Below are 25,978 nucleotides of genomic sequence, written 5' to 3'. Positions count from 1 at the left end.
ATGTGCCCCCTTCCCAATTTCCCAGTTTCTACCCCCTCCCTCTCTTCCTTCCCCCCTCCCTTCCTTCCTCCCTTTCCCTTCTTTCCTCCCTTTCCCTTCTTTCCTCCCTTTCCCTTCCTTCCTTCCTTTCCCTTCCTTCCCTTCCTTCCGCTAGCTCTCAGCATCGAGGCCCTGTGCAAATGACTCAGCTCAGTTCACCCTCAGAGAGCTCCATTCTAGTGGTGGGGACTTGAAAACTGATCCTTAGTGCACAGTGGCATGGGTTACATGGGGGGAGTGACAGAGTGCGGTGGGACACGGTGAAGAGACTTTGGAAAAAACTAACCCCTGTTGGGGAAATATAATTTAAGACAAAATCCCCTGCCAATCCAGAAAACCTCTTCACAAGGATAGAAAAGCAAGAAAACGGTATTATTGAATAAGCATTAAACCAGAATGTGATACACTGGTGATCCACTAAAGAGACTGCAAAGAGAAAAATCTTACCCTTTTATGTAGCCAAGTGAATACAATTTATTGTATCCATTTTCTCAAGATAAACAATAACTGGTCCTCAAGCAAGAGGACTTGGCGGCACCCACTCTAAATTTACCTGGTAAGTGAGAAGCCACCTGTGTCTGCTAATTGCCTTTAACCAAAGGAAAAATCGATTTCCCCTATCTTTATGACAAGGGGTAGGTTGCAACTAAGAGCTAGGCACCAACAGAAGTTAGGCTCCTACCCTCCCACAGGAACTGAGAGAGAGAGCACTATCCTCCTTAATTATTACATTTCAAAGAGTTGGCTCCCAGGTCCTTAAGAAAAACATTCCGGGGTTGTAAAACTGGCAAGAGGTTTATTTACCTTTTAAGATCTACATTCTCGCAAAGCAGTAGAAAAAGTATTCACAATTACAAGTTTTCTAAAGTAAATGCTTTCAGAAAAGTGAAGAGAAGGAGTCTTTTCCCTTTTTGCTCCAGGGAAAATTAAATTCTCTTTTTCTTCTAATTTGTATTCACCCTTACACCACTGTTTCACAAATAACATCACCGTTAAGATTTACTAAATGCTCACTATATACCAGGTGCTCTGCATACAACTGCCTCAGTTAATCCTCTCAACAACCTAAAAGAGAGATATTGTTATTACTACCCCTACAGGGCCCACAAAGGTTAAGTGACTTGCCCACAAGATCACACGTTGAGTAAATGGCTGAGTTAGGATTCCAGACCAGGGCTGTACGATTCCAAACTCAACGACTTTAGTCTCCAGGCTACCAGGCTGCCAGAGACACGGCTGAAATCCAGTATTAGTTCTTACAGGGTCCCATCCTTGACTAAGGGACTGAGGGGTGGGGTGGGGTGGAGAAGGGATTGGGTTGGGGGTAGAAGGCTACCGCAGGCGCCAAGGAACTCCCAAAATAACCCCGGCCCGAGGGCCAGAAATGTACTGAGAGATTAAGGACGGGATGCATGCCTTCCAAAAAGTGGCATTTTAGAATTTATCCAGCACCCCAGCACACTGCTAAACGTGGGCACACAACCACCACGGCCCTATCACGCACAGCGGGAACCCAGTCTCTGAGCTCCACCCCGTGCGTCGCGTCATCAGAGTCCCGCCAGCCAATCCATTCTCTCGGTCTTCGTCTGCTCGGGTATTGCAACTGCCTCCATTGATCGAGCCTGGGCCAGCATGGCGGCGTCCATGTAACCCGGCCCGCGCCGCAAAGGGAACGGCGGCGGCAGCGCGGGCCCCGCGGGGGTTAGAGGTCATCATGCTCAGGGTCGCGTGGAGGGCGCTGAGTTTGATTCGGACCCAGGCCCCAGTTCTCGGGCTGCCGGGCGGTGGGAGCGACAGGTTTCCTTTCAACCAGCGGGGCCTGCAGCCTGGAAGTGAGGAGCTGAGAAATGGGACGGCGGGTGTAGGGAAACAGGGTTCGGCGGCGATAGGGAATAAGGAAGCACAGGAGTAGGGGAGATGTACAGCGGTCAGGATAAGGGGGAAAGGGCGGTGGTTGCGCAAGAGGTGAAACAAGGTGTGAGAGACAAGGAAGGGGTAGGGAAGAAATGGGGCAGCGGTTAGGCTCAGAAGCGCATAAACCGTGGCGGACGGACAATGCGAGGGGCCCAGAAAGGAATTGAGGGTGGACTATTTAAGGAGATGGGCCTCAGCCTTCTCTTTTCTGCGTAGGTCTCCTTCTCCAGGCCGCGCGCGGATATGTCATCCAGAAACCAGGTAGGAGTTCCTGAGGTGGGACTTGGGGCGGAAGAGAGACCTCCTGGAAGGCTGGGGTGGGTAAGGGGACCGATGTGGCGAGTTAGAGCCACTAGATGGGGTGAGCCAGAAGTCCTGAGCAAAAGACTCCACGTCCACCTTATACAAAGCCCTAGGCCTGCTGCCTGTATGGAGAGAGAGAGGTGTTAAGGGCGGGAGCAGGAGCTTTACAGGTGAATGAGTGAAAATGAGCTTGCCAGAGGGAGTGCATGGCTGGCACCACCCAGGCCTACCTAGAGTATGGCACTTTGTGTCTGCGCTTCTGAGATGCAGGATGTAGTTTCCCATTGCAACTCAGTATGTGTAGTAGTTAAGATCCTTCTTATTAGGTAAATGATACGGGAAGAGGTACTTCCTCTTTCTGATTCTTATTTCTAAAATGAGTATGAAAGGATCCATTTGCAAGGTTTGTTAGGATTCAGCGATAATACATGAAAAGCATCCTTAACACTGTGCTCAATTAAACATATTAGTAGTGTATATATTAGAATTTATTATCTGGGGCCGGACGCGGTGGCTTACGCCTGTAATCCCAACACTTTGGGAGGCCGAGGTGGGTGGATCACTTGAGTTCAGGAGTTCGAGACCAGCCTGGCCAACATGGTGAAACCTCTCTACTAAAAATACAAAAAAAAAAAAAAAAATTAGCTGGGTGTGGTAGCGCGCACCCGTAATCCCAGCTACTCAGGAGGCTGAGGCAGGAGAATCGCTTGAACCTGGGAGGTGGAGGTTGCAGTGAGCCGACCATGCCACTGCACTCCACCCTGGGTGACAGAGCGAGACTCTATCTCAAAAAAGAAAAAAAGAAAAAGAAATTATTGGCTGGACATGGCCCCAACATTTTGGGAGGCCAAGGCTCGAGGATCACTTGAGGCCAGAAGTTCAAGACCAGCCTGGGCAACATAGCACGACCCAGTCTCTACAAAAAATAAAATAAGTAGAATTTATTGCTATTAATATATTTGTAATATAATTTTTTTTCTGCCTCCCTATCAGAACCAACTTGAGCTGTTAAAGACAGAAGAGGCCCATCAATGTTATTTGCATAGCAGGGTCTGACTGGAGAGGATAAGTCCATCCACACTATGCCTCTTTCTCATCTCTAAGGGATAGCAGGGGTGCACACACCCAGACTGAGGTTCTCCTGTGATCTCTACCTGGTGCTTACATTTCAGGCATCGTACAGTTAGCTGCCTTTCCTCAACCCCCTTAATTCATTCATGCAGTCAGCCAGCAAGTGTTTGCTGAGTGCCTAGTCTAGGCTGAGCCATGGGTCAGACTATCGTGGATTCCAAAGGAGTCAAACTCTGTCCTGTCCGCAGGAGGACCCATCCTAGTGGGGGATCTGAGAACTGTAGAGCCAGATAGGTGTATGAAAGGTGCAGGCACAGTGTAGGGTCTTGGGAAAAGCCACCTACTCCCAGCATGAAATATCAAAGCAGGTGCCCACAGAGTTTGCAGAGGAGAAACTGAGCCCAGAGATATGCAGTGCTTTGCTTGAGACCCTGGATGTCCCTTCTGGAGTTGGAGAGTGGGTGAGAAGAGCCAGGTCTGGGAGGGTGGGCAGCGAGAGTTGACTCTGGGTGTTTTCTATCCCCATATTTACTTGACAGCCCAGCCTGGGCAGGATGATGACCCACCTCCTTCTACACTGCTCAAAGACTACCAGAATGTCCCTGGAATTGAGAAGTAAGCAGGAAGAAACCTAGTAGGGGAGGCAGGGGGCCCTGGGAGGATTGTCGGGGAGTGGGAAAGACAGTGGCTTTGAGACTTGGCTTGCTGTAGCTGAAGCTTGATCTAGGAGGAGGCAGGGGCCCAGGTGTGGTGAGAGTGGGTGGCCAGCAAGGCAGATGGCACTCATGAAGCTCGGCTACTTGGGGGTTTTTTTGTACTCTAGATGAACACCCTGTACTACTAGATTCCAAAGAGCTAACATGCTTCACAGGTCTTTGTAGAAATCTCTCTTCTCTTGTTCCTCACAAAAGCTGTATGTCCCCATTTTATAAATTTTCAAGCTGCCCGGTGTCATACAGTTCTAAGGGGCAGAGCTAGAGTTTGAATCCAGGGCTGACTGACACCAAAGCCAGAGGCCCTCTGCTCAGCTCCTGTCCAGTGTGGTGGGAGCTCGTCAGTCCCTCCCACTGTGCAATTTAACTTGAAATGTCTCAAAACAGATCGAACCATGTTGTAGCTAAAATGGAAATCCTCTCCTTGGCCTCCCTATGATGAGACCGAAACAGTCGAGCTGACAGCCCCAATTTCTATAGTTTTCAGCCCAGCAAGCCAGATCCACACTTGACTTTTAATTCCTGGGAAATGGCTCCCCACCTCCAGGGAGATTCATTTGCTACAGAAGGAATTTTTCAATCATCTTTGCTTTTCAAACTAAAATGAAACCAGCATTGCTTTCCTCTCCCCGTCTCCCCTCTATATCTGTCTCATTGCTGTGGTTTTTCCACAGGGTTGATGATGTCGTGAAAAGACTCTTGTCTTTGGAAATGGCCAACAAGGTGAGCAGCCTCTGCCAAGCCTCAGCCTCCCGCAGTCTTCTCTGGGACTCCCTCCTACCCTGGTTAGCACCCCCCATCTCATGCTTCTCCAGTCACAGCACTTAGCCCACTGTCATTGTGTCCACTTGTCAATATCCCTAGACAGAGCATCTTCAGGGCAGGGACACTTTTGTTCCCCCACCATACCCCTAGCACCTGACAAACAGGTGCTCAGTGAATGAATGAATTAATGAGCATAAATGAATGAGCAAGCTTTGGGGACATGCATGCAACAAGTCATTTCCCCTGTCAGTGGCTTTGGCTTTGGGCTCACCTGGATGTGGACAGCCATGTGGTTGGTCAAGGCCACAGTGAGCAGAGTGAAGTCAGGCCCTGAGCCTTATGGCCCTAGTTGCTATAACTGTAGCCAGGGTCCTTGAGGGGAAGAGGGCTAGTTCTTAGAGGGTGGGAGATTCCACAAATTTTCTCTTGTCTCTTCAACAGAAGGAGATGCTAAAAATGAAGCAAGAACAGTTGATGAAGAAGATTGATGCAAACCCGGAGGACACCAGATCCCTGGAGGCTCGAAGTTGGTCGGGGACCCTTGGGGAGTAGGGGGTGTAGGGACGCCTGCTAGCTGGGACCTCATCTAGGGCTCTTGTCCACAAGCACATGCACATGGGCTTGGGAAAGGGAGAGATATGAAGGACCTAGAGCAATGAAAACTGGACCCTGTATCCCAAGCTCTGATGCTGGAGTCAATGCGCAGTTGGACCTTGTACCTCTGTGTGAGCTTGCGTAAGTCACCAACTCTCTCTTGGAGCACCGCTTCCTCATCTGGAAATGGGGGAATAAGGGAGAGCAGAGCAGAGAGAATGTTACCCACCTCATGGCAGCACTGTGAGAGGCAGCCAGGGGATGTAAACACCTTGGAAACTAAAGCTCACGATGTGTGATAGTAATAGTAAGACTAGACTGGGCGTGGTGGCTCACGCCTTTAATCCCAGCACTTTGGGAGGCCGAGGCAGGCGGATCACGAGGTCAGGAGATAAAGACCATCCTGGCTAACATGGTGAAACCCTGTCTCTACTAAAAATACAAAAAATTGGCCGGGCGTGATGGCTCACGCCTGTAATCCCAGCACTTTGGGAGGCCGAAGCGAGTGGATCACGAGGTCAGGAGATCGATACCATCCTGGCTAATATGGTGAAACCCCGTCTCTACTAAAAATACGAAAAATTATCCAGGCACTGTGGCGGGCGCCTGTAGTCCCAGCTACTCAGGAGGCTGAAGGAGGAGAATGGCATGAATCCAGGAGGTGGAGCTTGCAGTGAGCCGAGATCTCGCCACCGCACTCCAGCCTGGGCAACAGAGCGAGACTCGGTCTCAAAAATAAAAAATAAAAAAATAGTAAGACTAACATTTACTGAACTCTCATGTGCCAGACAGACACCATTTTGCATTCGCAAGGGAATAATGTTCCTACTTTGGTTCAGGCTGGAACTGGCAGTAGTCCTTATTAGATGTGAGTGAAAAGCGCCACCATTTCCCTCTCTCGTTGGGTACAGTTTCTCTTCATTGCCCACTGAGGTAGACTAGTGGACCTGCAGAGGGTCTGCCCACTTTCTTTCCTTTGCTATTGGCCTATATTACAGCCGCCTCCTCCTCTTCCACCCTCCTGCCTTCATTCTTTTCTTCTTCCTGTGCCAGGGATTAAAGTCTGGTGAGTTCATCTTGGATACTAAAACCCCACTGAGAACTGGACTCCAGGGTCCTCCATAGCCCCTTTTGAGAAGCCTCCCTTGCCCTGCTGAAGCCGTGGGCTAGGGACCAGCTCAGCCACAAAAGACCTGCTTATCTTTCCTCACCTGTTTCTGCATTATCACTACTGAAATCCCCAGGTTGGCAGGAACAAATGGCCTGGACTGGCAAGGTGGTTACTGGGGTCCTCTTTTAGCACAAGTTTTGATTCTTCTTTTTTTTTTTTTTTTTTTTTTTTGAGTCCGGGTCTCACTCTGTCACTCAGGCTGGAATGCAGTGGCGGGTGTGATCATGGCTCTCTACAGCTCGACTTCTGGGGCTCCAGCAATTCTCCTACCTCAGGCTCCCAAGTAGCTGGGACCAAAGACGTGCACGACCATGTCAAGCTAATTTTTGTATTTTTGGTAGAGACAGGATTTCCCCATATTGCCCAGGCTGATCTCAAACTCCTGAGCTCAAGCAATTCACCCATGTCAGCCTCCCAAAGTGCTGGGATTATAGGCATGACGACCACACCCAGCCCACAGGTGTCACTTCTGCCTTTCCATTAATAGTCAGTTTTCTGAATGCCAGTTGCTTCTAGCATAGTGTCTGCTCTAGAGAACCCCTGAGGAACCAAGGCCCATCTTTCTGTGTTATTCCACTCTACACCTAAGTTGCTGTGATGGAGCCATGTGGTCAGAGTCAGGGTTCCCACTGCACTTTCTGCAGTGCTCCCAGAACTCAATATGTGTACTGGGAAGGGCCTGCTGTCGTGACAGCCTCTTTTGGGGCCAGCTTCTGCTTTTGCTCCCATCTTTGCAGTACAGGGGGTAAATTAAACAAGAGGATGCCTGAACGAAGGATATCCTGGGTTCTTGAGAGACAAGTGGGAGCTGATAATTCTGAAAATTCATTAGTCAAAGCATGGAGATAAAGGTGGCAGCAGGAAGGGGAGAGGCAAGGAGTAGACCCGTGACAGTTTTAGAATCTTATTTGTGCCAAAGTAATTTACTGCATTGGCTTGGACCTCTAGTACAATGTTGAATTGTTAACCATGATAGCATTGTATCCTAGTCTAATTCCTGAATTGAATGGCTAGTCTTACCATTAAGAATGCTATCTGCAGCCAGGCACGGTGGCTTACGCCTGTAATCCCATCACTTTGGGAGGCCGAGGCAGGTGGATCACTTGAAGTCAGGAGTTTGAGACCAGCCTGGCCAACATGGTGAAACCCCATTTCTACTAAAAATACAAAAGTTAGCCCTGCCTGGTGGCGGGCGCCTGTAATCCCAGCTGCTCTGGAGGCTGAGGCAAGAAAATCACCTAAACCTGAGAGGCAGAGGTTGCAGTGAGTGGAGATCGCACCACTGCACTCCAGCCTGGGCAATAGAGCGAGACTCCATCTCAAAAAAAAAAAAAATGCTATTTGCTATGATTTTGGATGATATCTTTATACTATTAAGGGATGTCCCTTCCTTGGATTTTGCTTTTTAAAGGAAAGGTAATGTCTAAGATAAGCCTTTGAAATCTTGAAATTCAAAGTGCTTTGGGATTTATAGAGAGCTGTACAGAGCATTGGTGATTGTTATTCCATGAGTTCTTAAAACGTAAACCAGGCCTGGGCCCTTCCTTCCTCTGTGTTCAACTCTCATCCTCTGTGGTTTGTGGTTTCAGTTGTTGCCTTGTCCGTCAAGATCCGCAGTTATGAAGAACACATGCAGAAACATCGAAAGGTAAACTCTGGGCATCATTCGCAGTTAAACAGCAGCAGCCTGGGGGGAAGGGGTCTGGAGGGAAGGGCTCTAGGTCCAGAGAGAAGGCTTAGAAGAGCCAGTGGGCTGTAGCACCAGAGTGCCCACCTCTCAGCTCCTGTGGGAAAAATGCTTCCCTCCTGCCTCCAGGGGACTTGGAGCCTTACAAGACCATGCTGAGTGTCACCAGGGGTTAAGAACACAAACTTTAGAGCATGTTCACTATGTCTGGCACATGCTGAGTGCTCAGCAAATATTTGTTGAATGCATGAATGGAGTCAGATTGCCCTGGGTTCAAATCCCAGCTCTGCCACTTGCGCTTAACTAGCTGTGTGATGTTAGGGAAGTACAGGTCTCAGCCTCAGTTCTCTTTTCAATAAGATGGAGATCATACGAATACCTGCTCACAGGATTGCAAGGATTATGTGAAATAATAGTAATAGCCAAGGTGATGCATATAAAGTCTTTAGGCCCTGTGCTAAATACTTTACATGCATGCATCTTCTTATTTGACTGTCATGACTATCTTTCTTTCCCGTCTAAATGAGGAAGAATCTAGTCATGGAGTGATTAAGTTATTCCTCAAGGCATACCCGCTGGGAAGTGATGTGCTGAGACCTTGAAACAAGGCAGTTTTGCTCCGAGGCTCATACTCTTTTTATTTTTTTTATTTTTTTTTGAGACGGAGCCTTGCTCTGTCACCCAGGCTGGAGTGCAGAGGTGCGATCTCAGCTCACTGCAACCTCCGCCTCCCAGGTTCAAGCAATTCTCCTGCCTCAGCCTCCTGAGTAGCTGGGACTACAGGCACGTGCTACCACGCCCGGCTAATTTTTTGTATTGTTAGTAGAGATAGAGTTTCACTGTGTTAGCCAGAATAGTCCCAATCTCCTGACCTCAAGATCCGCCCGCCTCAGCCTCCCAAAGTGCGAGATTACAGGCGTGAGCCACCGTCCCCAGCTATATTCTTAACCATTATACCATATCTCAGCACAGTGTCTGGCACAAAGCTGTTGTAAGTAGGCAAATGTTGTTTTTTTTTTTTTCTTTTTTTTTGAGACCGAGTCTCGCTCTGTCGCCCAGGTTGGAGTGCAGTGGTGCCATCTCGGCTCACTGCAAGCTCCACCTCCCGAGTTCACGCCATTCTCCTGCCTCAACCTCCTGAGTAGCTGGGACTACAGGCGCCCACCACCACGCCCAGCTAATTTTTTGTAGAGACAGGGTTTCAACCGTGTTAGCCAGGACGGTCTCGATCTCCTGACCTCGTGATCCGCCTGCCTCACCTCCCAGAGTGCTGGGATTACAGGCGTGAGCCACCGCACCTGGCCAATGCTGTTATTTTTAATAAACACTTGACTGTGAATACAGACTGGTCCAGCACCATGCCTGGCACTTCAGTGTTCCTTGGAGCCTGCTTCTTAGAGATCACAGTTTCGCTTATTTGGGGTGTGGAACAGCAGTCCCATTGCAGAGGTCCCTCACAGGGCAGCAGCCAGCTATGGGTAGGCATTTCCAGGAAGAGCACAAGGCCTTCCCTCCTCTCTACCCCAGCTGACAGTTTGCTAAGCTGTGGAGAGTATGAGTTGGTGGTGCAGGAGAAAGAGCATGAGATTTGAAGTCAGACCAACAGATAGAGATTCAAGACCCTATCTCAGCACTCACAGTTCTAAGGACCTTTTGTGAATCAGATAATATCTTTAAACCTTTGTTTTCTCATCTGTAAAATGGGAATAACAATGACAATACCTCCCTCAGAATTGCATTAATATTTGCATAAGATTACTGAGAAATTTCAATGAAATGATAAAATGACCATTGTTTGTTACTGTAAACAACAGTAACACTTATATAATACTAAAAGTAATGCGAATCTCTTGCAGGACAAAGCCCACAAACGCTATCTGCTGATGAGCATTGACCAGAGGAAAAAGATGCTCAAAAACCTCCGTAACACCAACTATGATGTCTTTGAGAAGATATGCAGGGAGCTGGGGATTGAGTACACCTTCCCCGCTCTGTATTACCGAAGAGCCCACCGCCGATTCGTGACCAAGAAGGCTCTGTGCATTCGGGTATGAGTCAGAATTGCTGCTTTGCTTGGCCCCACTCAGGAACTGGGATGGAGGAAGCAGATGGGAGGGGTCATTTGTTTCTGTTAGAGGCATGGAACTGGTCCCAGGCCCTGGAATGGATCCAGGGAGGTCACAGGCCACCAACCCCATGGAGAAAGGCTGGGGTTACCATCTGGGGGAGATGGTTCCCACCCCACCTGTTCCAAGTCTGAGGTTTTGCACAGGATTACAAGGTCTTTTTCTGCCCCTTTTCACCCCCAGGTTTTCCAGGAGACTCAAAAGCTGAAGAAGCAAAAAAGAGCCTTAAAGGCTGCAGCAGCAGCCGAAAAACAAGCAAAGCAGAGGAACGCAGACAGCCCTGCCAAAGCTGGACCAGAGACACTCAAAGACAGCCAATAAATTCTGTTTAATCATTTCTATCTGTCTTGAAGAATGATAGGAGAGATGATGGGGCTCTTTTTGGCCTGAGGAGGAGGAGGAGGAATTTATTCTTTCATTTAGCTCTGAGATCCCAGAGTTGTCTGAGGCAGAGTCCCTGCCTCACCCACCAGAGGACACACACTCATGACATGTCTCCCACATACAAACAAGTACCTGTCATCCAGGTGATGTGTGTCAGTGGAGGCAAGACAGAGCACATGACAGCAAAATGGAACTGGCCGGCTGGGTGGGAAGAACTGCTGTAGGAGCTGCCTTCTGGACTGGGTCCTAAAGGATGAGTAGGAGTTCACTATATAGAGACAGAAAGGGAAGGCCTCCTGGGCAGAAGGAATTGCAAGTACAAAGGCAAGGAAGTCTAGAGAGGCATGCTGTATTCAGAGAACGGGGAGAATGAGAAATAAACCTTGAAAGGTAAGCCGAAGCTGAGGTGTGAGAGGCTTTATATGGTAAGCTTAGAAGATTGTACACTGTCCACTAGGGAGTGAGGAGACAGTTCAAGTTTTAAAACTGAAGGAGTGATGGTAGTAACAGGTCTGTGTTTTAGATAATTAAGCAACAGCTGTGTGGAAGGTAGGAGGAGAGATCACAACAGTGTACTGGGGCTGGGGGATATCGGTTTTCACATAGAGAATCTGATCAAAACTACAAGTCCTATCCCCAGGAAACTGTACATATGCAAAGCATTGCTTATAAATTCTAGGGAGTTATGGATACCCACGTCCCCATAAAGCCCATCCATTTATACCAGTTAAGTGCCAAAGCCTTGAAGCCTGAGCATGCTTGGTATGTCTGAAGAACCTAAGGAAGACAGTGTGTCTAAAACAGAACAAAGAGAATAGAAGACATAAGATCAGGGGGATGAGTAAATACCAGGTGATGTAGAGCTTTCTGGGTGTCTCAGCCTGCCATAACAAAATACTACAGGTGACTTCAGAGGATTTGTATTGAGTTCATTTTTTCACCGTTCTAGAGGCTGGGGATTCTAAGATCAGAGTACCAGCCAATTCAATTTCAGGTGAGGACTCTTCCTAGCTTGGAAAGGCCACCTTCTCAATGTCATCACATGGCCTTTCCCTTGGTCCATGCGCTGGGGAGAGCTCACCCTCTTACAAGGCCACTGATCCCGTCATGAGGGCCGTACTCATGACCTTATCTAACCCTAGTTAACTCTCAGAAGCCCCATCTCTAAATACTGTTAACATTGGAGTTAGGGATTCAACATATGAATTTGGTGGGGGACACATTCGGCCCATGTGCTGGACCTCACTCTGGGAAGGGAAGCCACTGAGGAAAGCCAAAAGGAGAAAGGTATTAAAGTGCTATCCAAAGAGCAAGTGGAAGATTAGACCTAGGACTCAGTAGAGAGGTCTGGACTAGAGAGGTTTGCAAGTTATTGGGTGGTTGAACCCATGGGTATAAGTGAAACTGTACAGGGACAGAGTGTATAAGAAAAAAGGGCCATGTCTGGAATGAGAAGGATGATCCCTGAGAGCTTAGCCTAAGAAGGAGCAGCTGAGCTGGTGGAGAAGGTGAAATAGGGGTAGAACAGAGCCTGGGTGTCTGCAGAAGCACAAATGAGAGGCTCAGAACTGAAGATCCACTATTCAGATATCACTTCCAGGAATTGTAGGGAAGGCCTTTAATGGGCAGGACTTCCAAGTGGCCACGGCTGCTTGGAGGGACTGTGTCAGAGGGCCAGGTGCTAACAGTTAAGGGGGCTAGCCGAGGGAAAGGAAAGAAAAAGGAACACGTTTTAATGGATCAGGCCCTACTGCAAAGGCATTTGTGTGTTTCTGTTGGTTTGGCTGGTTGTTTTTTTAGAGACAGGCTCTTGCTCTGTTGCCCCGACTGCAGTACAGTAGCGATCATAGTTCACTAACTTCTTGGGCTCAAGCAATCCTCTTGCCTCCGCCTCCTAAGTAGCCAGGACTATAGGTGTAAGCCCACTGTGCTCAGCTAATTTTTTTATTTTTTGTAGAGACGGTCTCACTATGTTGCCCAGGTTACCCAAACTCCTGGCCTCAAGCAATCCTTGACCTCCCAAATGCCTTGGCTTCTCAGAGTGCTGGGATTACAAGCATGAGCCACTGCATCTGGTCAAAAGGCATTGTTTTAACTGCTGCCTTAGGCACGTATCTAATATTCACAGCCACCTTTACTTTGCACGTTGGCTAATTATCCTCATTTTAGCCATGCGAGATGAATCATGAGAGAACTGAGACTCAGAGAGGTTAGGTAACTTGTCCAAATTCATATAGCTGGGAAGAGAAAGGTCTAGGATTCAAAGCTGGCTCTGTCTTGACTCCAGAGCCTATATCCTGTTCACTATATCACACTGCTTAGGGACCAAGAAAAAGGTCTGAGAAGCAAAGGGAAGAGTCTACACTATAGCAAACTCAAATGCTTTTAGCAGCAAGGCAGGTAACAAAAATGCATGAAGGCCTAACGTGAAGTAATGATGCTAAGGTGTTTATTACATTCCTATCCTAGTTGTATTCCCTTGTATTTATTTATTTTCATTTTTTTGAGACAGAGTTTTTGCTCTATCCCCCAGCCTGGAGTGCAGTTGTGCAATCTCAGCTCACTGTAACCTCCCCATCCCAGGTTCAAGCAGTTCTCCTGCCTCAGCCTCCACAGTAGCTAGGTTTACAGGTGTGTGCCACCACACCTGGCAAAGTAGAGACGGTGTTTCACCATGTTGGCCAGGCTGGTCTTGAACTCCTGTCTTGAACTCCTGACCTCAAGTGATCCGCCGGCCTTGGCCTCCCAAAGTGCAGGATTACAGGCGTGAGCCACTGCACCTGGCCTGTATTCCCTTTTAAAACACAGCACACAGCAGGCAAAATAACCAAATTAAACAAAGCCCTGGGCCGCCAGCAATGGGATACTGTATAGTCCTGATGCTGATATCAGTTAAGGGAAGGACCAAAAAGTATTCATGGTGAAGCAGTTTCAGTGGGGTTCAGGGAGCATAATACCAGTTGCAATGAGGTGGGGAGTGAGGATGTTAAAGAAGTTCCAGTTGTGAGTGTTGTCAACTCGTTCAAAACACTTCACTGGGAAGGAAAGTAAGGAAAACAGACTAGCAGGGATATGAGATGGAAGGAGAATGTTTATAGGAAGGACTTGAGCTCAGTTATGGCAGGGCAAGACTTTCCAGTGGTGTGGTTATGAGGAAGAGGCAGCCTGCTGATAAGTTCAACTGGACTGGGGGAGAGGAGGTGTCCAGGTGCAAGAGATGGCTCTAAAAAGCTAGTTGGCCAGGTATGGTGGCTGTAACCTGAAATCCCAACAACTAAGGAGTCTGAGGTGGGAGAATCACTTGAGGCCAGGAGTTTTAGGTTGCAGTGAGCCACCAGGGTGCCACTGCATTCCAACTTTGGGCAACAAAGTAAGACCCCCATCTCTTTAAAAAAAAAAAAAAAAAAGTAGCTGGAGCCAGTGGAGAGCCTGGAATGCCATGCCAAGGCATCAAGACTGTGATCTGGCAGGAAACCACTGAAGGGATGTGTCATATTGAAAGAGATGTTGGCCGGGTACGGTGGCTCATGCCTGTAATCCCAACACTTTGGGAAGCCGAGGCAGGCAGATCACCTGAGGTCAGGAGTTCGAGACTAGCCTGGCCAACACGGTTAAACCCCATCTCTACTAAAAATACAAAATTAGCCGGGCATGGTGGCCTAGCCCATGCCTGTAATCCCAGCTTAGGAGGCTGAGGTAGAAGAATTGCTTGAAACCAGGAGGCGGAGGTTGCAGCGAGCCAAGATCATGCCATTGCACACCAGTCTGGGCAACAAGAGTGAAACTGTCTCAAAAAAAAAAAAAAAAAAAAAGTGATGTCTTCTGACATTTAGCTTAGCAGCCAGTGCAGGGTAGAAAAAAGAAAAGAACAGTAATACAGAGGAACATAGCAATACAGACAGAAAAACAAATGAAGGGATGAATGTAAGAAAGGTATCGGAGGAAAAAGCATAATATGATGACTGGTAAGGACCCAGGGAAACAGATTTGAAAGCCAAGGCCCAAGTTTCAAGTTTGAGTAGCTGGAGGGAAAGATAATTAGTAGGTTTTGGAAGTAGTGAAATTTACAGAAATGGTTGTTCATCAGAGTAAAAATGTACACTAGATGGCAAAGAGTAATCCTGGAGTTCAAGATGGAGGTGAAGAAGGGAGTCGCTGCCCACAAAGAGAAATGGTTGGGGCCGGGCGTGATAACGCTGAGGCGGGCAGATCACCTGAGGTCAGGAGTTCCAGACCAGCCTGGCCAATAGTGAAACCCCGTGTCTACTAAAAATACAAAAATTAGCCGGGCATGGTGGCGGACGCCTGTAATCCCAGCTACTCGGGAGGCTGAGGCAGGAGAATCGCTTGAACCCTGAAGTGCGGAAGTTGGAATGAGCCGAGATCGCGCCACTGCACTCCAGCCTGGGCGACAAAAACAAAACTCTGTCTCAAAAAAAGAAAAATAAATAAAAAATAAAGAAAGAAAAGAAAAGAAAAAGAAAAAAGGAAAGAAAAGAAAAAAAAGAAATGGTTGGGAGGCCTTCGGAACAGCGTCGAGGAGGGAACGTCACAGAGCTCCCAGGGTGCATCCTCTGGGAGCCGGACACACGGGGACGGACGGGACTGGTTTGCTTTATGGAGTATGAAACCAGGACGGGCTTCACTTCAAGTAAATTTTTGGGAGGCGATGCAAACGACTCAGGACTTCTGATCCTTCCCCAATCTAAAAGAAAAGTCAGTTACCATTTTTACTGAGTGCTTTCGGGGCCTTTCCATGATCTCACTGATTCCTCTCAGCCGCCCTGTGATGTGAATGCCAGCTCCATGTTACCTAAGAGGAAGCCAAGGCTCAAACCCTGCCCGAAGTCACACAGCAAGACATCACGAGCCGTGATTCCAACCCAGGTCCGTCTGACTCGAGTCTGCTCTAATGCCGTTCTGCCTGGGCTTTTCTCTCCTGTAGGCACCTGAGGCCCCGCGCCAGCGGCCGGGGTCCCGAGCTCCGGGCTGGCTGTGTCGAGACCACCCCAAGACCGTGGCCCGGCCCGGCCCTCGCCCTTCGGAGGGAAAGACCTAGTCTCGGAAGCACAGCTCTTCAACCACGGCCAACGCCGCGCCGGCGTCTGGCTCGGACCAATCCCCCCGGGAGGGTCCGCCACCCAGACCAATTAGCGCCCGATCTCAGGGCACCTCCCACCAAACCGCCTTCTGATTGGCTTGCTTTTCCCGTCGCGGCGTTGCCCCAGCAACCAGACTATTGGGACGCTGCGGCCTGGCCTCCAGGCCACTGGCTACCTAACCCCGGGGCTCTTCACCAGCCCAGCTCGTTTCCAGCACCATGTCGGTGCGGACGCTACCGCTGCTCTTCTTGAACTTGGGCGGGGAGATGCTTTACATCCTGGACCAACGGCTGCGGGCCCAGAACATCCCGGGAGACAAGGCCCGCAAAGGTGAGAGGCCCCCGGCCCGCTCCGCCAGACCCGCAGCCCGCAGCCCCGCCCTCTCATCATCGCCCTAACACCCACAGCCAGACCCGCACTCCTACACACTTCACTCTTTTTTTTTTTTTTTCTTTTTTTTTTTTGAGACGGAGTCTAGCTCTGCCGCCCAGGCTGGAGTGCAGTGGCCGGATCTCAGCTCACTGCAAGCTCCGCCTCCCGGGTTCACGCTATTCTCTTGCCTCAGCCTCCCGAGTAGCTGGGACTACAGGCGCCCGCCACCTCGCCCGGCTAGTTTTTTGTATTTTTTAGTAGAGACGGGGTTTCACTGTGTTAGCCAGGATTGTCTTGATCTCCTGACCTCGTGATCCGCCCGTCTCGGCCTCCCAAAGTGCTGGGATTACAGGCTTGAGCCACCGCGCCCGGCCCACACTTCACTCTTATAACCAGGGACATTTCTTACATCCATTTGGAGCCCCTCAGGAGTCAAATCCCCCAAAAGCTCTTTTCACAGCAGAAGAGCTTAATACTCCCAATGGACACTAGGGTGCCTGATCTACCTAATTTCCCCATTTCTTCAAATGGGAGAGGTGATTTCCCGGTCTCTCTTGTCAATCAGTCCCTTCCAAATGTAGGAGTCCCAGCTGCCCACCATCTGGTATCATACCCCTTGCTAAACCAAGCGTCCTCTTTACTCCCAAGGAACAGGTTCTGATTCTTTTTTTTTTTTTTTTTTTTTTGAGACAGAGTCTCGCTCTGTCGCCCAGGCTGGAGTGTGTGGCACGATCTCGGCTACTGTAACCTCTGTCTCCTGGGTTCCAGCGATTCTCGTGCCTCAGCCTCCCAAGTAGCTGGGATTACAGGCATGCACCACCACGCCCAGCTAGTTTTTGTATTTTTAGTAGAGATGGGTTTCACCGTGTTTCCCAGGCAGGTCTCAAATTCCTGGACTCAAGTGATCCGCCTGCCTGGGCCTGCCGAAGTACTGAGATTACAGGCGTGAGGCACCGCGCCCGGCCCAGGTTCTGATTCTTCATTCCTTTATGGTAGTATCTTACCACATAAGCTGGAGATTGGTCTTACTCATCTCAGAAGTACTTCTAGAAATTTGGGATTCTAAAATAATATAGAAAAATGTGAAAAAATAAGAAAGTTATAACTCTCACAAGTGTTGGAGGGGAATACAATTGTGAAAATAATATGAGAGCTTTGAAAATGCAAAATCTGGCTCCTATGGACGCCACACTAATCCCCAGAAAAATGACGACTCAGAACACTCTGCCACTCTGTTCTTTTTCCTCTTTTCCTCCCTTTTCGGCAAACACTTGCTTATACCAAATTTCCTAGGATTAATTATGAAGGAAATATTGTATTTCAAAGTAGAGGAGGAAAAGTTGAAAAGGCAATTGACATGGCCGCCAGTTAAAACATTCTCTCCATTAATCTTTGTATGCTCAATTGATGTTCAACATGCATATTCAGATGCTAAGCATACATATTCAGATATTAACTATTGTGTGTATGTGACTGAGTCCAAGTCCATGCATAAAAGCTAAAAATAACTCCCTATAACATACCCCCCCCATTCATTCTGTACATTGCCACCAGTGAGTTTTCTAAAATGCGTATCTGTCCATACTTGCCCCTGCCTAAAACCCTTTGTCAACTTTCCACTGCCGTCTGGGTTAAGACCAAGTCCTTCCACAGGCCATTTCAGGGCCCTTCCTGATCTGATCTCTGTCTTCCTCTGCAGTCCTTTCTTCTACCCCTGCCTGCCTCCTGTTTCCCAATAATACCAAACGGCTCATAGATCTCCACTTAAACCATGTTTGTTCGTGTTTCTGTGCTAGTAATTCCCATCCCTACATTCTTCCCCTTCGATCTTGCATTATTCGGCTTAAGAATCATCTCCTTCAGGAAGCCCCCCCATATGCAGAAAGGGCCTGCGCATGCTCTCATAGCACCCTGTGCTCCCACAGCACCCCATGCCTGCTCCTTGCTAGCTTATCACTGGCCATACTATACTGAAATGATCTGTGTGTATGTCTGTCTCCTGCTTGATTGTCTTATTCATCTTTGTACTCCAGCACCTACCGTAATTCCGAGACCAGAATAAGTGATCAATAAATGTTTGTTGAAATGATTATCTAAATTGGCAGTTTTATATAGCATTGTCATTTTTTCTGTGAGAGGGTTCTGTTTTCCTTGGTGCCTGTGTGATCGGATTTCATTCAGGTTAGTGGCACCAATGAGGTGACATGCTGGAGTCCTCAGACTGGTAGGTAGTCTGCATCTTGGAAGATAGTGTAAATTAGCAATTAGGAACATACTCTCTGGAGTCTTACAGACCTGGGTCCCAATTCCAGCTTTACCGTTTAACTAATTGCACGACCTTCGGGTGTAACCTCTATAAACCTGTTTCTCCATAAAATGGTAATAATATATATACCTTAAAGCAAAGTTGTAAGGATTGAATGAAATAATGTATTTATTATGTTTAACACAATGAATAATAGGTATCTTTCAACAGGAGGTCTGGGCAAGGCCCTCTGAATACTAGGGGACAGCTTTACCTTTAGGAGTTATAGCCTTTATTCTGGTTTTGCTAAATATGATTTTAGGGAGTTTCGGCCATCTTTAGTAATTTACATTCGCACACTCATTCATTCCACAGATTTTGACTGAGTGTCAAACACTATGTGAGATACTATATGGAGCCTGATGCAGCCCTTCTGGAATTCACTGGAGGTAGGGCTATTGATCAGTCCACCCCAGTAACTGATTCCAGTGACAACAATCAACAAAACAATGAAAAATGAAGCACTTACTTTGTACCAAGGGCTTCTCTTAAAAATCTTAATCCTCCCAACTATTGTAACACATACGTAATATTACTATCCCCATTTTAGCGATGGAGAAACTAAGACTAATTTGCCCAGAGTTACATGGCTGGTAAGAGGAAAAGTAAAGGATTTGAGCCCAAGGCATCAGGCTCCAAAGCTCATACTGAGCCAATGTCCCCTTAACCACCACTATACTCTGCTGCCATACCTTGGGGACTATATCAGAATCTTTGTGGGGTTGGTAGGTCAGGAGGAGAGGGAGGAGTTTGAAAAATATATATCCAGTATACCCACTGATTTTATCAAAGAAATAAAGTAGTTGGCGGCTGGAGATCTGTAGAAGATAGTGAGAAAACAGGGTAGAGAGCATAGGATTCAAGGCCGGGCGCGGTGGCTCAAGCCTGTAATCCCAGCACTTTGGGAGGCCGAGACGGGTGGATCACGAGGTCAGGAGATCGAGACCATCCTGGCCAAAACGGTGAAACCCCGTCTCTACTAAAAAAATACAAAACCTAGCCGGGCGAGGTGGCGGGCGCCTGTAGTCCCAGCTACTCGGGAGGCTGAGGCAGGAGAATGGCATGAATCCAGGAGGCGGAGCTTGCAGTGAGCTGAGATCCGGCCACTGCACTCTAACCTGGGCAACAGAGCGAGACTCCGTCTCAAAAAAAAAAAAAACGAGAGCATAGGATTCAAAGGGCTGAGAAACACTCATGTCTTCCACCTATTCCACCATTTAAAGTTGGTGTGGCTGCAGGAGCGGGAGCCCCTATAACAGATCCCTGTACACAGGAGCCTATAAAACACTAGACTTGGTAAACTAGTCCTCTTCGAAGCTTTGAATGGAAATCGTATTTCTTCTAGATGTTTTCATTATCTTATATGACTAATTGGTCTCCTGGAGGCCTTCCCTGTTCCCACAAGGCCAAGGCAGATGTTGCAGCTTCCCCTACAATGCAGCCTCTAGTTTAGCATTCAACAGAAAGGAAGTGCTCTCTCCATGGGACAACTATTGAGTGTTGCATATTGAATGTAGTCTCCTGTTTTAAGCAATGGCGAGAATAATAAAAGCTACCTTTGCCTCTTAAAAATATTGATAAATAAGACCTTATTATATTTTGCTTAAATTCCTCATTTTACAGGAGAGGAAACTGAGGCATGTGGCCACAAAGTGATTTTTCCAAGACAGGTCAATCACCGTGTAGCGCGAGCAACCAAAGGGCAGTGAGGCTCTGTTTTATTTTTCTAGTTCCAGTTTAACGACTAGCTCTGAATAGCCGTGGGCCTGCCCCCACTCAAAATAGAACTAAAGTGGAGTTGTCACAAATAAGTCATCTGGAGAAATAAAAGAAAAAGAGGGTTTTTCTCTTCTCTGGATTCTCAGGAAGTAAGGAGTCGGGGAGCACACAGCACTACAGAGACCCCTGCTGGCGCTCAGCCTGCTTGCCTTTGGGAGCATCTGCCAGTTCAATTTTATCAGCGAGAGTCACTGCCCTTCAGAGATGACCCCCTTGGAGCACCACTATTCCCAAACACACCTGCAAGGGGATTAAAACTCCACCTCCTTGAATTCCCACAAGTCTGTGCCACTAGACAACCAGTTAAATAAATGCTGCAGAGGCCAGGCGCAGTGGCTCACGCCTATATTCCCAGCATTTTTGGACCCCGAGGTGGGTGGATCACCTGAGGTCAGGAGTTCGAGACCAACCTGGCCAACACGGTGAAAACCCATCTCTACCAAAAATACGAAAACTACCCGGTCGTGGTGGCGGATGCCTGTAATTTCCAGCTACTCAGGAGGCTGAGGCAGGAGAATCCCTTGAACCCGGGAGGCAGAGGTTGCAGTGAGCCGATATCACGCCACTGTACTCTAGCCTGGGCAACAAAACAAGTCTCCCTCTCAAAATAAACAGATAAAAAATAAATGCCACAGAAAGATAGATGTGGACATTGTGCCAAAGAAAACAGTATCTGCCAAACTCTTGGTGCTGCTCTCCCAATATTTTCTTTTCAAAAGCCTATGACTCTTGGTGGGAGAAGAGGGTGAATTTTCCCAGAGGAGTGTGATCTTGCAATGAACACACTTTGCAGCCAGTTAGGACATGGCACTGGGCATGCTTTCAGACTGCTCTCTTGGGAGCTGTTGGTATTATGTATTGAAGCCATGTATATGCTTTGATTATAACTTCAGAAATCACCCCTAGTACCACAATCTAGTGGCAAATGTTTCCAAAAGAAACAATTAATTACAAAATGGTTTTGGGTTTTTTGTTTGTTTGTTCGTTTGTTTTTGTTTTTGTTTTTTGAGACGGAGTGTTGCTGTGTCACCCAGGCTGGAGTGCAGTGGCGCAGTCTCCACTCACTGCAACCTTCACCTTCTGGGTTCAAGCAATCCTCCTGCTTCAGCCTCCCAAGTAGCTGGTACTATAGGCATGCACCACCACACCCGGCTAATTTTTGTATTTTTTGCAGAGATGGGGTTTCACCATGTTGGCCAGGCTGGTCTCGAACTCCTGACCTCAGGTGATCCACCCACCTTGGCCTCCCAAAGTTCTGGGATTACAGGCATGAGCCACTGTGCCTGGCCAAAATGTTTTTAAAATACAGATGTGTATAGAACTTTTGTATCTGGGGGTGGTTCTTCTAGATTGAAATCCCCACCAAAAATTAAGGAAAGAAAAAAAGTCATCTTCCATCCTTTATGGGTGTTGTCTAATGTCCCTCAGTAGAGGAAACAGAACTCGAAGGGAAGCCAGCTAAGCATTTGATGTGTGTTATGCATTTATCCCCACAATAGGCCTGTGAGGTAGGTACTATCATGATCCGTATTTTACAATTGAAACTGAGGTTAAACAAGTTGCTTGAAGTTTATGTAGCCAGTAAGTAGAACCAGGTTTCAACCAATAGAGTCTTGATTCTCACCGATTTCTCTAGCCAACTGCATTTTTCCTTATTTGGTCTCCTCTTGGGATCTCCCCAACTGCCTTTGTCCTCAGAAGCTTTCTTCATAGTGGTCCCATCATTATTCCCTTCTTTTTACATGGAAATCATGCATCTATATATATATAAAGTAAAACAGAAACAAATGCTGACATTTTCCTTTTAATTCACATTTCAAGTTTTCTAATTTGAGCAGTTCCATCTGTCCTCTAGAAAGGGAAATCTTACATTAATAAAAAAAAAGAAGAAGAAGAAAAGAAACCTCAGATTGTACACAAAGGAACTCTTTTCTCTGCCTGTTCTTGGAATTATTCTTCCTCATGAAGGCTAGCATCTTTAAAAGCCTGCTACTGAATGATATGTATTCTTGTAGCATTAGAGAGGGGGGCTTCTTAGGCCTTTCAAGATGAACCACAGGATAACTAATCCTCCTCAGTTTACTCTCTTCTTAGGCCACTCTCCGTAAGACATAGCCTTTCTTGAGCTTTTTTGAAATATGTTGTTATCCATCCTTTTAAAGGTTTCAAATTGAAGGCAGTGTGTTCACAGTAGACATTAAATGCCAACATGAAAAGTAAAGTTTCATAGATAAGATCATTGGAATTGGTATGTTTAAAGCCTCCTCGAAAATAATGTTCTTGCTTCATGAACTGGTGTTTTCTTTTTGTATGCTTCATGTAGATGAATGGACAGAGGTGGACAGAAAACGAGGTATGCTATCTCTGGGCTGCATGTGTTCAGTGTGCATCCACAGGTTCACTCAGGCCTTTATCAGCAGGGCTTAAAGTGGGACCGCTTGAAACATTTCAAAGTCAAAGTAAGAAAATAGGCATGAGTTTGTCTTTAGCTGAGATATTGGTTATACATTTGAGTCTTTTACTTAAGAGGAATAAATACAGCACATAAGATGAAAACTAAGCAAACTCTGACCAAAAAGCCACACTGTACCTGAGAGATCTGCCTCCTTTTCTCAGTTGCAAACTTTGCAGGGACAGCTGGGGCAATAGCCATACTTTTGGGTACGTCATCCTATTTGGTAGTCCTTAAAACAACTTTGTTACAGTGTCATGTAACCAAATAATTGTGCTTCAACATGAGTGACCCTCCCTGAGCCATTCTCCTAAGCTCACAGAGCAACCGAGAAAAATTGAAGCATGTAACTGCATGGCTGCCAGGACTGTGGGCAGAAGGCATGACATCATGCATGCAGTGTGGCCTCATCATGCGAAAGCTTCAGTTTCCCCTTACCTACTATAAAGAGCAAACCTGAAAAAAGTTGTCAACTCCTCAGAATAAAGCCTTACACTTTCTCAGCCTTTAAATATCTCAGGTACCTTCTGTCATTTGACATTTGGGTGTGGTGTATGCCTATCATCAGCCATCCTCCTCAATATTTTAAATGCTCTCACCACACCAAGTATGCTGAGAAGATAACATATATAATATTTAAGAGGCCAGGTGCAGTGACTCACACCTGTAATCCCAGCACTTTGGGAATCCGAGGCAGGAGGATCACTTGAGGTCAGGAGTTTGAGACCAACCTAGCCAACATGGTGAAACCCCGTCTCTACTAAAAATACAAAAATTAGCTGGATGTGGTGGCGGGCGCTTATAATCCCAGCTACTTGGGAGGCTGAGGCAGGAGAATCGCTTGAACCTGGGAGGCAGAAGTTGCAGTAAGCTGAGATCATGCCACTGCACTCCAGCCTGGGCGACAAAGCGAGACTCCACTTCAAAAATAATAATAATAATAATATTTAAAAGCACAGGCATTAGATCAAACAGACCTCATTCTAATTTCAGCTCCATCACCAGCTGTGTGGCCTCGCACTTTAAACTCTCCGATTCAGTTTCCCTCCTTAATAGAATGAGGATAATATAAAACGATAAGTGGTCTGGCAGGAAAAAAAAAAAAAAATGAGGATAATAATTCAGAATTGTCTTGGAGTTTAAATGAGATAATGCATATAAAGTTCTAAGCCCAGTGCCTGGGACATAGAAAGGATTCAAACATGGTAACTATTCAGGAGGTTTCCTAGCCTCTCTCTAAATTCTTGGCTCCAAATTTCATATTCCCATAAACAAGTCAATTTAGAGCAGAGGGAATTGGTAAAAACTTGATTGCTTTCATCAAGATAATTATTTCATCAGACCAGGCTCGAAAAAAAGCCCAATTGAAGTGCTTGATACACTTTTATTACATTTCACAACCATCCTTTGACACTTCTCCTTGAGCAATTTTTGACCCATCCCTCCCTTGATGCATAGCAGAATTTCAAGTATGAAGTGTGGATTTTGAGAGCTTTTCATATACATAATTGAATCATTGAAATTTATTTTAACATAAGTGTTCAAAAATAATGAACAGAAACTGGCTTCATAATCCGAACCCAAGACGAAGCTTGCTATGTTGAGAACCCAATTACCAACTTTCTGAAGCTCCTGTGAAAGATCCCTTCCCTCCCCTGCCTTAGCCTCTTCCTGATGAAATTTGGCTCCTAGTATATTCCAGCCTCGTGAAAAGTATGCAGAACTTATTTGCATGCCAAAAACCAACACTTAGACTAATGGGCGGGTCTGATTGAAACTATTTCTTCGGGGATGTTAGGATGAAGGGAAAAAAATAAAAAATACATTAATTTTTTTTAAAAAAACTATTTCTCAGGTTTCACTTGAAGATGATGTGCTGCTTCTCTAGGGCCAGGATAACATCTCCTTCCTCTTTGTGCCTGTGATGTTTATTTCAGTGTCTGGTACCTAATAGGTCTGCCTCAACCAAGGGCTGGGTGAAGCAAATTGTAGCAAATTGTAAGACAAAAACACGTTAATGTGTGCCTCCATCTTATTTCCAAAGAATGAAACGAGAAGAGGGAGCCCTAGGTGTCCTGGCCCAACCATTAAACTGCCATTTCCTCTTTGGGGGCATTTGTACTCACTGTTCTGCCCACAAGGACAGACCCTGCCGATCTCTTCCCAGCAGTTGAACTGTCTGCATGCTCTTGCGCCAGGAGCCATGGTGCTCCAGAGCTCTTCATTTCCCACGGGGAAAGACTTCAATTTGCTTTTCACTTCGCCTGAGTAGCTAACAATCACCTTGGGGTATTCTTTCGTCCAGAACTGATTTATCTGGGTCTAAGCTCTTTTCCGAGCTCCTAACAAGGGCTCAAAGACCCCAGAGAAATGACTCAGCACCTAGGTGAACAGTAGCTCTTTGTAAGCATTAACCTAGCCAGAGTTGATGTGATGCTTTAACTTGAATTCTTCTTCGGCACTCCTCCCTAGCTTACATAAGTCTGTGGAAAATTCTTCATATTCTCTGTTTTGAGGACTTATGTGTGGCTTTTCAGTTGTGCCTGCTTCCTTGCAAATGCTGCATTTTATGTAGGCTATGGTAAGAAAAAGGTTAGAAAACCCAGTTTATTGCAGGTTCTTTTTTGTTTCAGTCCAAGGGAAGTGGTCAGGCATGAGGCAAACCTGACAGAGTTCTATGTCTCTCCGAGCTGTCCACGGTGGGGAAACGTTAGGGCACATTAAGGGCAAGCTGGGATGGTTTGAAATTGTCAGATATCAGGGACACCCTGTGTTGGTAATCGATTTGGTTCTCCCTCACTGAGTAATAGGATCAAGTATAGAGTAAAATCTAAAGGTCAAGTGTGAGTTTAGCATTTCTGTATGGAGCCACAGTCAGTTCATTTGTGTCCCTGGGGGTGTGTGTGTTGGGAATGTATCCCCTCTCCCCTCTCTCTGTAGCTCTTCCATTTAAGTACAACCAGCCCTCAGCTCCCCCTTCCCCCATATAATGTGTTGAAATGCTTTAAAATGCTGGCCTGAGCCCTCAGCGTACTTCTGTCAATTACTTACAGGTAGAGAGTACCTAAAATAATAATTTCACTGCTCTCCCTTGCCTCTGCTCTAAAGAGATATGGCCACAGGCAATCATCTGGAGTGTCCTTTGTGTTCAACAAAAGAAGGAGGAATTTCCATATTTCAATAATAACCGCTCATGTTTAA

General features: G+C 46.9%; 2 protein-coding genes across 3 annotated transcripts in view; both read left to right on the top strand.

Moving 5' to 3' along the window:
* The first annotated feature begins 828 nt into the window (after positions 1-828).
* MRPS15 (mitochondrial ribosomal protein S15) lies at positions 829-10,722 on the top strand. The gene is made up of 8 exons (XM_017884497.1): positions 829-1,871; positions 2,170-2,214; positions 3,867-3,942; positions 4,715-4,763; positions 5,247-5,331; positions 8,160-8,218; positions 10,114-10,305; positions 10,567-10,722. Exons 1-8 carry the CDS (start codon positions 1,754-1,756, stop codon positions 10,702-10,704), a joined length of 762 nt encoding a protein of 253 aa, XP_017739986.1. The 5' UTR covers positions 829-1,753; the 3' UTR covers positions 10,705-10,722.
* Positions 10,723-15,977: 5,255 nt separating this feature from the next.
* OSCP1 (organic solute carrier partner 1) overlaps positions 15,978-25,978 on the top strand; it is a 31,448-nt gene continuing 21,447 nt past the window's right edge. For both annotated transcript variants that reach the window (XM_017884495.1, XM_017884496.1), the window contains exon 1: positions 15,978-16,199. In XM_017884495.1, the coding sequence (XP_017739984.1) occupies positions 16,088-16,199 (112 nt within the window). In that variant the 5' untranslated portion in view covers positions 15,978-16,087. The remainder of the gene's footprint in view (positions 16,200-25,978) is intronic.

The sequence above is a fragment of the Rhinopithecus bieti genome, unplaced genomic scaffold (genome assembly GCF_001698545.2).
Source record: "Rhinopithecus bieti isolate Rb0 unplaced genomic scaffold, ASM169854v2 scaffold_13029, whole genome shotgun sequence".
Classification (NCBI taxonomy): domain Eukaryota; kingdom Metazoa; phylum Chordata; class Mammalia; order Primates; family Cercopithecidae; genus Rhinopithecus; species Rhinopithecus bieti.
Note: the sequence above shows the minus strand (reverse complement) of the source record. Positions and strands in the feature narration are given on the sequence as shown.

What these genes read in the sequence shown, in the direction of transcription:
- MRPS15 (XM_017884497.1), top strand. Translation starts at nt 1,754, where the DNA reads ATGCTCAGGGTCGCGTGGAGGGCGCTGAGTTTGATTCGGACCCAGGCC. An exon ending in AATGTCCCTGGAATTGAGAA is followed by an intron (nt 3,943 to 4,714) that starts GTAAGCAGGAAG and finishes GTTTTTCCACAG; the next exon opens with GGTTGATGATGTCGTGAAAA. An exon ending in AGAAGGCTCTGTGCATTCGG is followed by an intron (nt 10,306 to 10,566) that starts GTATGAGTCAGA and finishes TTTCACCCCCAG; the next exon opens with GTTTTCCAGGAGACTCAAAA.